At 38.1% G+C, this 14,728-nt stretch overlaps 1 protein-coding gene across 5 annotated transcripts in view; it reads left to right on the forward strand.

The window, feature by feature from the left end:
- LOC110834465 (F-box/LRR-repeat protein 16) overlaps positions 1-14,728 on the forward strand; it is a 57,901-nt gene that overhangs the window by 40,913 nt on the left and 2,260 nt on the right. The window contains exons 3-5 of one of the 5 annotated variants that reach the window (XM_022073640.2): positions 1,488-1,683; positions 9,350-9,498; positions 10,601-10,861. In XM_022073640.2, coding sequence (XP_021929332.1) covers positions 1,488-1,683; positions 9,350-9,498; positions 10,601-10,749 — 494 coding nt within the window. In that variant the 3' untranslated portion in view covers positions 10,750-10,861. Of the gene's footprint in view, positions 1-1,487; positions 1,684-3,876; positions 5,046-5,096; positions 8,482-8,502; positions 9,120-9,349; positions 9,499-10,578; positions 10,862-14,728 lie in introns of those variants that run through there. The other 4 variants (XM_022073642.2, XM_022073643.2, XM_022073645.2 and 1 more) reach the window with 4 other exon arrangements.

A 14,728-nucleotide genomic window follows, 5' to 3' on the forward strand; every position in this document is an offset into this window, starting at 1 on the left:
AAAGTTTTTTCGGAAGTTCTCATTCGTTTCTTTTGTCATATGTTATTTACTTTTATGTATTTCGTGTAGAAAAAATGTCATGTTAACTGGACTAGTCTCCTTATTTTCATTGTCCAAGTCATGAACTGTAGACCTTGAAACTTCCATCCTCGCGCACTGCCAGATGAATAGTTGGCTACAGCACTGAAAGCGATTAAATGAAACGTGTTTTATAAATGCCACATAGGTGATTCCAAGCAGACATGCCTACCTCAGACATTTTATCCAGCAGCCATTAAGATTCCATGTTAATTAGTGAAGCATGCCAACTATCACAGTTCAAGAGACTGGCGCGTTAATGCGTTGTCACTACGGTTGTCTGCCTGTCAAAACAATTTTTGCTTGATATTTAACATATAGACGACTATAGTGGTTAGGCTCATTTCCTCTTACAGTTACGTATAAATGTTACGGTCCTGTAACAACACGGAAAGTAGTTCCAAGAATCTATATCTTGTATAAATTACGTTCAAGAAGGTGATGATTTTTTTTTCATAAATCGACATTTAAACAAAGTATTGCAGCATCTAAACGTTGTAAAACATTCAATAAGATGAAATAATTTCGTGAAGTTATTTCCTTATCATATCTCTACGTCTGTAGATATTTTATTGCACTGATGGCTTAGGTTTAGAAATATATTTAAAGAGTTCAAGAAATACTAAGACTGTATTATTTGTGTCGCTTTCCATCGGAAGAAATTCGAAGTCTGTAGTAAATTATTACCTAGGAAAAGCATTTCGTTAAACGATAAAAGCAGAGGCTTTGATGTTGCCTTTTCGTTGAAACTTACTGATGTGCAGAGGTAGCGCTTCTTTGTTGTACACGTTCGTTTGTTTTATGTACATTTATATCCAGCCATCTTGTCTTGACGCCGTCTGAACCAGTGCGTTTGTTGAGTAACTGCGCAATTTATTCTTTGCATGTAGCTTGATTTCCCATCTTTTAAAGCACCTTTGTATCGAGATACATGCAGAACAAAGTAACACAAAGGTAGAAATATTATGTACTACGATGGGTAAACGTGTTTTTCAAAAGAATTCTTTGCTTATTTTGTTTATTTAATCGGCCTTGATATTTGTTTGTTGCAAATACAGACTTATTGTTACAGAGTACATGACACTGAATATTTCAAACTCATAGAGCAGAGTCCGTCTTGAGAAACAAAAGTAAGCTCATCTAGCCAAGAAATTTCCCATCTTTAATGTGACTTACATGTTTATATCGTGTTCACAAGAGCCTGTCATGAGTAACTATACTGAGTCAGATGAATCTAGTCCACACCGTTATATCGTATTTCATTACACCCGTTTTAATGTTATCATCCCAGCTACGCCTAGATCTTCCAAGTGGTCTCTTTGCTACATTCTCTAATTTTATGCAAAGAACGTGTAGTTTAAGATTGGCGTGGGCTCCGTTAAATGAATGAAGATTTCTTTCTGTTGCAGTTCACTCACTGCCGAACCTGACTATCTTGTCGCTGTCGGGCTGCAGCAAGATTACTGACGATGGAGTGGAGCTGATAGCCGAGAACCTGCAGAAACTGCGCAGTTTGGACCTCTCGTGGTGCCCGCGTATAACTGATGCGTCTCTCGAGTACATTGCCTGCGACCTCAACCAGCTGGAGGAGCTGACGCTCGACAGGTAGGTGGGAGAAGAGAATAGGAAATGTAGGTTATGAGACGAAGGCGAAACTGACTATAGCGGTAAAAATTAAGAGAGCAGACGAAGTAAAAGAAGGAAAGAGAACGAAAGTAAGGGAGACAAACGGGCATAAACTAAAAAGGGGCAGAAAAACTTAGTGTGGTAATGCAGAGGAGAGAAAGAGGGGTTGAGTTAACAGAAGTGATGAAAGTTGATGAATGAAGAGGAGGGTAGAAGATTAGGCAAGAGATACAACATTTAAGCAGTCTTTAAAGAGAAGAGGAAAATAATTATGGAGAATGTTGGGAAAATGAGAGAGACTTGGAGACAAAATGAAGGAAAGTGGATAGCAGAGAGAAAACTAAGACTGAGGTTAGAAGAAAGTTAGGAAGGAAGAATGAATAAAGATTAAAGGGCGTGGGCGATGAAAAAGATGAAACAGAAAAAGAATGAAAATAAAGAAGGAAGGCCAAATGCAACGAGAATGGACATGGAAAAAAAGATTTAAAACAAAGTACGATAATATAGTAGGGGGCGGTGAGGAAGGGAGAGAATACGAAGAGAGGAAAGATTGTGCAAACAGTGGAAAAGAAATCTGGGGAATTGGGAATTGAAAATGGTGATGGCTTAAGAGGTAGGACGAAGTGAAATAACAGAGCAGATAAATACTCAGAGTTCTGAGACACGGGGGAAGGAGACTGAAGACGAGAAAGTGATAAATGTGACACGAGAGGAAGCAGGCACTCGGTGTTCTGGTAAGAAGCGTGGACACCAAACATAAATACGACAATGCGTCTGTGGAAAGAGATGGGGGCGATATTGTAATAGGTGATGAGTGACAAAAAACGGGATGAGAAATGCTGAAGTAAATTGCACACTTCAGCTAAATTGTCGTCCAGAATGGCACAGTCTTACAGCCCAAAACACTTTAGTTAATCGAAACTTCCCTTTTACAAAGAGGTAAGGTCAGAGAAAGATACAGGGTACATCTAAATAGGGCAACGAAACATCCCCAAGTTTACGTGCGATACGGGAAACAGCACATCGCACGTACTTCGGTACTGCTGAGCGTCACGTACTTGAGTTGTGTTTAGATCTGTTCAGCCTTTTTAAGATTTCAGTGTAGGAAACACGTAAATGAGAAGCACAAGTTAAGAAACAAAACAGAACAAGATTATGTAATGTAGGATTTGAGGTTTTCACAGCGGTGAGTATGAAGATTTCTGTCTTCTGGGTTGTTGCGCTGTGTAGTCTGGTCGATGTTTACCAACGTTTCAGAGGTCATACTGCCTCCGTCATCAGGGAGATGAATCGCCCTGATGACGGAATATTCTTTATTTGTATTTGTTTATTTATTTATTATCCTCCGTTTGTTGGCTGACTGCCTCATTGGTATATCAAGAAATTGTTTTCCGATCGGCTGACTGCCCAATTGATTTGTCTGATTAACTTGCTGTGGGATTTACTGCAGCTCTGTGGCATTATCAGTGCTGTTGACAGCGCTGAAAGGACTGAAATCATATGAGGAAATCCGGGAATTGCATTGAAGTCCCTAATCACAACAGCTCTGTTCGCCATAACTCTACTCTGAATGGGAATCACTCAAAGGAAATGAAGGCAATTCGCTAATGCTACGCGGCCAGAGCCAAAGTTACAATTACAGCTTTGGCCTTAACTGAGAGATCTATTTAAAATAGCGGTCTGAAAGCAGGACAGATTTGCTAACGTGACATTTTGGCCAATTCACTCACGAACCCAAGTGGGATTTCAGTATGTTAATATGTTACAGATGTTACAATGCTGAGATCGACAAGGAATTTCTTGGCCTAATTTTTTGTTTTGAAGAAGATGAATTTTTTTAAGGCAATAACAGAGCGAACACTCCAGAATTGTTAGAGTATGTGTACATTTCGTGTTGTCTCCGAACCGAATTCTTCTTGTATGATGCGCAATAATTATTCGACGTCTTTGCCTGTTTCTAGAGGTCCTTTTCACGAAGATACACTTGAATGTTTTATGTTATTTTACTAGCACGTGCATGGTTCTGACTTTGGGGAAATCTCAGGTAGCAGCTGATAAGCACGTGGTTCCCGCAACGATGCTTAGTCAATGAGCAGGCAAGAGAAATAGTTAGCCTATATAATGCAACATTTTCCGTCACCTGAAGTGAATTTATCCTTCTCCGGTTACCAGGGCAATAGAATGGGCTTTGTCGCCGCCCTCTGAAACAACAGAAGCTATCCTGAAGTGAAGCAGAGTCGTGGCTGAGGAGGGGAGTCTGTAGCTCAGTGAAACAAGGATACATCTGACGGTTGTTGTAGAGTGTGTAGGTCTGTAACTTCGGCAGCTGAAATAACGGAGTTTAATAAACAGACATGACGATCTGTTTCTAAGATTTATCCCTACAATGAAAATATCATTTAGGGTAGCTGGTGAGTATCGAAACCTGTCCCTTATGGATACGGTCAGTTTGCTGCAGTCTTTTAAATCTGTGGGAAGTAATTGTATCTTTTGTACGAAGATGGCTGTCTTCTGGTTGATGCGCAGTGTAGCCTAGTAGAAGTTCACCGACGTTTTGAGGCCATTTCTCTCTCCACAACAGAAGACAGCCATCTTCGAATTGACGTATGTTTCACGAGAGCAGCGAAACAATCAGTCATCACATACATTACATTTCTACAACAAAAAACTTAATAATTAAACCCCGTTGGAAATTCGAAACCTGATTTTTCTTCTGAACAGACTCTTCGTGGTGTAGTGCAGTTCAAGAGTGAGGAAAGTGGACAGCGTTCACTTATTCTTTAAAGCGTTTTATTGTGCATTGTGCAGTATGTCCAAGATCAGCTTTGTCTTTTGAGGGGCTTCAGCTGCGTGTATTAAACACACAGTTGTACCAAACTTTGTGTTGCGGATTCTTGTCTTAGACGTTTATTCCTGAACTTTATATTGTGAGTTGGACCGTTTTTATACTGAGTCCTCCATTTGTTCCAGAGAAATTAATATGAGTGCAGTTAGTCGTCCCCCACGAATCCCTTAGATACGCGATATCCTCTTGGAAACACAGCAGAGAAGAATTCTGTTCAGTGACTCCTCAGCAGCGAAAAATTTACTTCTTAAAACCCGATAGCAGTTCCATTGATTTTAGTATTTACTTACTTTTGAGATCCCTTGTGACATGCGGATTTGAATCCGGGATCTTCTGGAAACGAAGTAGGAGTGCCAACAATTTTTTATCAACGTTCGGATCCTAAATAAATTAATGGTTGTAAGTTAAGTCTTTATGCTTGCAGAATTTTTTCTTAAATGCATTTATATTTATTAAGGATTAGAAGTATTTATCTTATTTAAATAGGTTATGTTAGCTGCGCTATTAATGAAATAAAATAATATGTAATGTATTACACGTTTCATAGGTCTGTGATTATACGAACCGGATGAATATGTACCAGTAGGAACCTGAAGAAACTGGAGACCTGGTGATTTGAGCGTAGACCTTCAGCACGAGAACAAAGTATCTTCACTCTATGGGGATAAATATGGTGGTTATTTAAACATCTTTTTCGCAGAATTTATCTCACGAGGTTCTATGGATTGCAGTCACTTTTAAATAAATCGGTCTAGTCCCTAAGCAAAAATAATTCGCCACCCATGCATTAAACCGCGGTAACAAATATGTCTTGCATCTTTGCTGTTTTCTGTAAGAAAAATGTTTGTGAGAAATCCTGGCAATGTCTTCCGGCAATATGAACAAGTATTTGGGAAATCAGCGCAATAATAAAACGAGGAAGAGAAAGTTTGTTTGTTGGTATCCGTGTTAATGGACAAGGGAAGCTTGCAGGTAGAAGAACTACAGAAGGCCGGTGTGAATTACACGAGAATGGCGAAGTTGTTAGAGTCAAGAAAACCCATTGGACGTGTTGTTTTAAGAATTTCGACAGTTTTCAATGAGCAAACTACATTTTTGTGCCAGAATTTGTACAAATTTTTCGAGCTATTGTCGCATAATCGCATACACGTAAGATAAAATTAATTTAAAATATCCTCATATATTCATTCTTAAGAACGAGACAGACTGTTATTTCCGATGACGAATCTATATTTCCCGTTATATTCTTGCTGAAAATCATCCCCTATAGAGGACACGTGTAACCACAAATGTTGGTCTTGAGTTCCGCCTGTTTCATTTGAACGCCGATGGCTATTCAAACACGAATCAAGAGTTTGCGCTTTGTCGTTATACATCACATCAATAATTATTGCTATAATGTTCTGCACACAAATCCCATCCCACCCTTCATGTAAGGGGGGTTGCTATGGTGACCGTATTGTACAGTTAGCAAGATTTGAAATGGCGTTCACCACCCCATGAGTCTCAGCCCCGTGCTATTTTTTTTTTGTGTCGGCTTATCTCTTCACGAATGAAGCTTGATGCAAGGTTGGACTAGAGAAATAAGATATCAAAGCCCTCTGCATGTTTTATTCACACAAATAAATTTGTTTTTATCCGCTTACCATATAAAAAGAAACCTACTTATTTGCCTACGAGATTCTTTTTTCCAGTTTTGAATTCAGTATAGTCTTGTTGTAAACTTAAGTACGTCTTGAGATTTTGTAAGCAGTGAAATAAATTTTGGAGAAAATAGACATATTGAAGAACGGGGAATCTTGAGTGAAAACTTGTGATAGTCGGGTTCCTAGAACCGTGGATTTGAAACAATGCGTTCGGTTTAAAGAAATGTTTACCGTTTGTCACGATTAGATAATGTAATGTAGTAGATGATTTGTTTGTTCCTTATCCGTGTTATACAAAATACAGTATGTTTAAGATAACCGCATTTACCGTCGCATAAAACTTGTAGTAATTCCTCCGTGGTCAAATTCGAATTCTGTCGTTTGTATGAACTATTTTTGTCCTAGCTGCTTGGATTTAAACCTCTCGATAATCCGAAAAGAATTAAGAATCTTAATAAGAAACCAGTTTTTATCTTATACTTAATTATTGTAAAGTATCACACCTGAACTTGAATTTATTGTAATTTTTCGGGATGTCTTGTATCCTGTTCGTTACTTAAAATCAGAACTAAGCAAATGACAACATTTTAGTTCGTATAGAACTAGTCGCATCCATGTTACGAGAAAAATACAGAGTCTGCACATCTGTAAGAACACGTCTTAGAAACAGAAAGTGATTTAAAAGTCCCTTGGGTGCAGCGCACGTGAGTGTGGCACTGGATTGGTCTGTTTCATGATAGCTGAGTGAACACGGTAATAAACCACAAACGTCTGAGAATCCCTTGAACAGTTGAGCGACTGTTAGCTTCTCAGGAGAGACACTGCTCGTTGGAGCTGGTTAATAGTAAAATAGGTTTATCCCTGAGTACGTCTGGACCTGGTTGCTTCGCTTTAGACTTGTCTTCGACTCGTCTGTAACAAAACACGGCTTCTATAATCAAAATTAATTAAATGCGATCATTAAAAGTGGGACTTCCTGTGCCTGTGTAAGACGATCGATGGGAAGAGGGAAGATGGGGGGGAGGGGGCTTTCAGACTGTCAAAGATGCTGTTCTGTCTACCGTCTATAGTAGGAAGCACGGTGTTTCTCTGTGTCCGTAGCTTATGTGCATAGAGAGAATCGTTAATATGATTTAAGCTTCATTTACTTCTACCTGCAGAAATTCAGAGACCTCCCTCCTGGAGTCTTCTCCTTCCAGATCGGATAATCAGTCACGTTGTGGCAGTCTTGCCGGAAATGGTCTGTGGTCTGTGCTCAACAGACGAGGTTAGCCACAGATTATAATCGCACTCTCAGCAGTTTGCACATCGCGTACGTCTTTCGTTGTAAAATTTAACAATTTCTGAATGAGAATCTTTCAATCAGCATCTCTTGACTTCAAGTCTTCTATCTGAAAAACAAATGTTAAAATATTTAAAAATATATTTTACCGCCGATTGTTGCGATCTAGTTTTGGCACTCCTGCTTCGTATTCGGCAATTCCAGGCTTCGTGTCTCGGCCCACTTATCGGCTGTTCGTGTTGAGGTTCGTGGTGCCCTCTCACACCGAACAAATTCCGAATGGCCCCTTAAATTAGGCCACCGCGCCGCTTTCTTCCACTCAACATTTCGTTGTTCGTTCATTATTCGACGCTGTATAATCTCAGTAATCGACAGCGTCGCAAGAGAAACCATAAATCTCATTTTACCTGTTGTTTTGTATGGGTGTGAGACTTACTCTGTCGCTGGGCGACCATTAGATTTTGAAGAAGAATCAATTACTTATTTTAACTTTCAAGTTTACTAGTTTGCGTGGCAAATAAGTTAAATACACTTTTAACCTCTTGCCCCCTGTCACATTTGAGCTATTTGTAAATTCATTGCAGTATTCGATGTGTATAATGAGGTTTATGAAACTTAACGCTTGAGGATTTAATAGTAGGAAGTATAAATTTGCTAGCCACAGCGCTGATTGCCATTAAAGCGTATAATTGCGGTCTGCCTCGCTCGGTGACGCGTGTGGAAACTACTCAGGGCACTGATATTGTCTGTTTTTCATCGCGTATGATATGTAATTTTTCTCATCGTGGTTATTTTCGAGTTTAAAGTATGGAATCCTGTACCTCGATCACCGGGTTATTGTTTGTCCATTTTCGCTTTATTTAGAAGTAGGCCATTATTACAGTCCTTGGTATTGACAATACTTTACGTATTTAGTAACATTTGTTCACATGGTAACGTGCATATTCTTGACATACGATAGTAAAGTAATTTACGACATGCTAAGCGTCCAATCTAATAACATTGCATTGTTATTCATGTTTCAGGATTAACATAAAGTTACCTGGGATCTTCAACAGTTTTTGTTTCAAAAGTGTCTGGCACCTTAAACTGCAGTAAATGTTAAAATAAAACAAATTATATAGTATTATGTAGATTTAATTTCTGACTACAGATGAAAGTGTACTCCATTTGTAGCTGCCCACGTATTCGGCCGATTGTTCATTTCGTTAAATACTTCGCTGGTACGCTATAGTTAATTACGTTAGGCATTGTATATTTTCTGAGGTTAGTTTGATAAACACAATTATCAGGAGTTGGATGTTCTCTCATCGTGTGACTGGTTGTTATATTGACTTTATTTTACATTAGTGCCAACGGCCGGGATCAGATTCGGAACCCCTTGAATATTAAACTTGAGTGCTAACAGATTTACGACAGATTCCACAAACGATTTACCATTTCACTTATGAAAACAAATTATGCTGGAGCAAGATAAGGAAATAATTGAAGATGGCAGTCTTCTAGGATATTGCGCCGTGTAGTCTCGTAGAAGTTGACCGACGTTTTGGAGATGCTTACTGCCTCCGTCATCAGAGTACACGGCACAGTAATCCAGAAGGCTGTCATCTTTATAAGCACCACCCCATGTTACATGTTTGCCTCCTGAGACTGCGATGTTCCGGATCGTGACATGATGTAGTCTTGTAGGAAATCACTAAATTCGGAGGAATTTGCTGCATCTTTACATATCCTGAAGATTGAAACACCAGGTTCCTCTGAAAAGTCGGTAACTAACTACAAGTCTACAGGATATCAATATCTTGAAGGTCATAATTTGAACTCTCGCTGTCTTTGAAGTATTCAGAAGTCATGTCTGCCTCTGTCATCCAGGTGTGTCCATATAACTGACATTGGCGTCGGTTATATATCCACCATGCTATCCCTGTCAGCTCTGTTCCTCCGATGGTGCTCCCAGGTTCGTGACTTCGGACTGCAGCATCTCTGTGGTATGAGAAATCTCCAGGTTTTGTCACTTGCAGGTAAGTACTACGGTCTAATTTGAACGAGCAGAAACCAACCCATACACATGTAGACAATGTGGTACACATAAATCTTCAAGATAAATGATGCACAGGTACAGAAACGAAAGTTATTTATTTTACAGGAAAGCAAGTTCAGTTACTTAAAGCCTTTCCACTTTGCAGGAAAAAAAATCATTTTCTGACTGCAGATATATCCTTCAACCAAGTAAGAAAGTGAACCTCCTTGCCTCTTTGCAACCTGTAGTCCGTTTTACTTACAGTAGATTTAGTTACAGATTCTTTGTTGCCGGTTTAAATTTATTGCTATCCGACAAACGTGTCGCGATTAATCAAGCCACACAGTTTAGAAATCTCTGGACTAATAGAGGAAGTTGTTTTATGGAAGAGGTGTAATTCACCCCAAAACTGTTGTTCTTAAAGTAGTTGGAGATCAGCCTTTATGGAAAGGGAATTTACCATCGAATTCTACCCAGGAAATGGTAAAACGTGAAGGTATATGTTTAACTCTTTTTATGTAAGTCCACGATTATGTATTTGTACACAGAGAATATTTTGATATAAGCATTTTGACAAGGCGTAGTAATTGTGGAGTACAGTTGACTGTCTGAGGCATTTTAGTATTGTGGCGCAGCTGTTAAAACCATGGTTAGATGCAGTGGGATGTTTTTTGTGTAATATCTAGGTACATGATGCATGTGTCAGTAAACGCTTCTTGTTCCCTCCAATCTCGAAATCAGACACGGAAGGATGTCGTGTCAGCTGAAACAAGCTTTTCCACTGAACCATTGTTATTGCCAAAGTTAGAGGGAATGGCGTCAAACTTTCAACATTACCGTTTTCATATTATTGATTAATTATGTTGTGTGGCACGGCCAATTCAAACCACTTTGGCATGGCCTACTTCAATGTTACTAATTATTCAGCCATTTCAGAAGATATCGATTTGGATTCTCTGTTTCACAAAACTAAATTGAATCGACGAATGTAGTTAAACAATAAGAACACGATTTGTTGCAGAAGGTGTGAATATTAAACTTCACCTCAAAGCTATGCACTTGCAATCACTTTTTTTGGTAGGTTGGTATTCGTCTCTTTCCAGGTTGCCCTCTCCTGACATCTAGTGGACTCTCAAGTCTAATCCAACTCCGCCATCTGCAAGAATTGGAACTTACGAACTGCCCAGGGGTCTCGCGGGAATTATTTGAATATATCAGAGAACATTTACCTCGTTGTCTTGTAATTGAGTAATAGAAAAGAAAGAGTGCTGAGTGTTCTTAGAGTCTGAAATACCGTCGATGATTACGACAAGTCAGTGCTTATTTTATCACAGTGACTTGAACTACGGCAAGCAGCTTACTTCGTAAGTACAGTAATATGTTTGGTTCAAGTTTATGTGCCTGTGAATGGCTGTAAAGTTGATAATAAATATATACACAAATACCACGTTCAGAATAACACTCTAAAGTATGATTGGTTAGTTTCAAAAAATACAATTTGTGGTATTCCAGTTTAACAATGTTATGGCAAAAATCAGGGCCAACATTTATGTAAAATAGAATTGAGGTTAGATTTGTCATCTTTATAAAAATATACGGTAAAGTTGTTGTCTACAGCAGCACAACAGGAGTGAGACTGGCTGTGCTGAAAACCTGCCACAGTTCTGAACTTAGTATATTACCATAAAGTAACCTAATCAAAGCTAGCCTAACCTAACAAAGTGTAATTTAAAACAACATAATATGCATCGCTGATATGAAGAGCAATTTTCTATACTCTATGTTAGGAGAGGCTAGCTTTGGCATGGCTACATGTTTGGTAGCACCTCTCCTGTCTTCAGGAAGCTCTGTTTTCATATCTAGGCCTGGAGACACTCGTTCAGTTGAGATTTTTTCTCAGTCTTTCTAGGCAAATTCCAGGATAGTACCTTAAAATAGGGCCACATCCACTTCCTTCTATATTCTAGACCAGGGGTGGCCAACCCAAATGATCTTTCGGGCCACTTTGGAAATGCATCATAACTCCGCGGGCCACTTTGGAAATGCATCATAACTCCGCGGGCCACATATAAAATTATATATCCCCATATTAGATTTAGATACACTATAGACATTTTTTTGTTATATTAGATGTTCCAAGATGCACGCGCATCATGAGTTCGCAGAATATAGTTTAATTATTCTGCGAACTCATAACTGTAAACTCATGAATAAAACAGGCAATATCTGTCATATATTCGCAAGAATATTATTTTAAAATCAAAGTTAATTTTTTCTCATAATTTCGACAGATAATTTTTGAATATATGGATGCACAAATAATGTATTTTTTTAATACATTGGTTTTCACTACTTTGGCCATTATAAAATAAATATATTTTGTAAAAGTGTGATGAATCTCGCGGGCCGGAAAAATGTTCAAGGCGGGCCACATGCGGCCCGCGGGTTGGTCACCCTTGTTCTAGACATTTCATTTTTAATTATTTAACCTATCATTCAGTGCTATATATTTGAGTTATTGACTAACTAGATGGCTTACCGAACCCGGTCCATCACCGAATTAACCAAAGCCCTCCACCGGACCCTGTCCTGGGCCAACAAAATCCAGTATCCTCCAACTCCTGTCTCCCATAGATCCCACCTGACATTATCCTCCCATCTACGTCTAGGTCTTCCCAGCAGTCTCTTCCCCTCAGGCTTCCCAACCAATACCTGGTGCACACCTCTTGTCCCATCCATGCATGCTACATGTTCCGCCCATCTCATTCTTCTCGACTTATCACCCTGACAATATTGGGGGAGGAGTACAGATTTTTAAGATCATCATTACGCAGTTTTCTCCATGCCCCATCGTCTCCTCAACACCCTATTCTCAAACACCTGCAATCTGTGTTCCTCCCTCTGGGTGAGAGACCATGTTTCGCACCCATACAAAACAACAGGCAAAATTATTGTTTTGTATACTTTAATTTTCAGGTTCTTAGAAATCAGACGGGGAGACAAATATTTTGAACTGAGAAGTAGCAAGCATTTCCGGAATTTAGTCTCCTCCTAACTTCCTCATGAGTATCATTTTGATGTTATTGTTGTTCCCAAGTGTTGTTAAATAAACCACAAACAAACAAAATGCTTTTCAGTTAGCAGTTGTTTTCTGATCAGGTTCTGTGTGCTGTCAGTGTTACTCTTGTTGTGTCATCTCCATATACATTTGTATTACTGGGTTTCTGGACTTTATTCATCATCTACTATTCCAAACAGAACTCAAAAGTCCAGGAATCTAGTAATATTAATTGTAATATACAAAGACTGAAAGTTATTTTTTTTTGTCATATATGCTTTTGCTGTTACACCCCAAGAACTTTAGATTCCTAGAGCCAGTGATTTCACCTTTATGTAAAACTAACTGCACAGTAATATGCAGGACCCTTTTAAAAATATGTAATCAGTTGGAAGAAAAATTAATGCTTTAAACTAACAGCATTGTTAACTCCATCTATTTATATTTTTTCCTGGGTCTCAATTAATGGTTCCTTGAAAATCTCTGCATGTAATTGAAACTCCTCATTATGGTCACAATTCACTATCAGATTACATAATTTTGAGCAATACACACAGTATTTAGATAGTGTTCATTTTAGTGTTTATTTTTATTGTCATGATAGAGACTATCAATAACATTCCAGACTATAAAATTGTTGAAAATATTGTATCTATATGGAACACTTTCCTTAGTTATATATTGTCAGTATTAGTGTATTAATCTTTTGTCCATTGGTATGAATCAGCTCAGCCTTCACTTACAATAGGATTGTAATCTTGTTGATTTGGTGATGTTAATTTAAAATTTTCTAAATATGATGTTAATTTATTTATGGTTGCTCAATACTTTCCAGTAATTCATGTTATGACAGCTTGCTGTAAATAAAACAAGCACTGTAATCACTGTAGTGTTCTTACTGTGTGCAATATTGGTAATTATATAAAAAAATATTTTGAAGATAAAGAAAGAAATACAAAGACAAGGAAAGGAGTTATGGACGATGCTGTAAATTGTTCCCACACACTCACCAGTTGGGAGTTACTCATTTCTCAATTCCAAGTCCTTTAATTATGTAGTAAAATAAAAAAAAATCTTGTAGTAATGAATCACGTGAATTGTAAGAAATATTCTTCAGTAGATCTCCTTTCTCTTATCAGAATTGATAGTACAATTCTTTCTCAATCTTTGCTCTCAGTTTCATCTTGTGTACAAGATGGTACACTGCAACACATCTCAGTTTTCATTTTATCCCCTTGTAATATACCTATAATAAAAATAAAATGTCACTTAGAGAATATTATGAACTTGATTTCAGGTATGGTATGTAAACAGCTGAGGTGAAATTACTTACTTCTGTAACTTTTCAAGTTTCTCTAATTTTTGTAGAATAAAAATAGAGCCCACATCAATGTTTGTTTTCTCAATTCCACAGGTATTTGATGTAATTTACCATCATCTTTAATACAATAATACAACTTTAAAATCTAACAAAGTTAATATGAACACATGAATTTCCTCTCTACGTACTGTATTATCAGACCAAGTCATTATAAAGGACACTGAAGAGGGGCCAGTAGGAATGTAAACCTTGTTGGAAATATAACTTAACTATACGACTTATCCTACTTCACTTTCTAAGACCAGCATGGTGTCTGTCTCTCTCAGACCTCCCATGCATGCAGAATTTATTGTCTGCTTAGAAGTGCCATGCCCCTTTTTCACAACTCATAACATCATCTCAGCTCAACTTGTACATAAGCTACAGCTTTGTCTTTAGCTTGCTAATTAGACTACACAAATAAACCAGAGGTGGTTCTTGTGCATATGCGCTACTTAATGGCCTTTTCATAAGCAAGCACTATAATGGTTCATACCAACCTGTAAAAGAAAAAGAAACATTTTCTGTTCATTACATGCAAGGTAGTTTTTGATCTATAACAATTCAGTTGTACAGTGAGATTATTTTTGAGTGTTCTGCTCATTGCTGAACTTCTCAAGCAGAAGAGTTGGACACCCATCCCATCACACTTACTTACAGAAATTCAGATGACTTGTATGGCCGACAAACTTACAACCTAAACACTAAGACTAAATCTTGCCCTGATTACAACAGATGCTGGAAATGATATTCTTTGTTCCACGTATACCTGTCTTAAGTAGTTTTAGTTGCAGGAATTCTATGATGGTTTAT

Source organism: Zootermopsis nevadensis, unplaced genomic scaffold (assembly GCF_977971745.1).
Source record: "Zootermopsis nevadensis isolate Lab colony 2312 unplaced genomic scaffold, Znev_1.0 Znev_ptg000017l, whole genome shotgun sequence".
NCBI lineage: Eukaryota > Metazoa > Arthropoda > Insecta > Blattodea > Termopsidae > Zootermopsis > Zootermopsis nevadensis.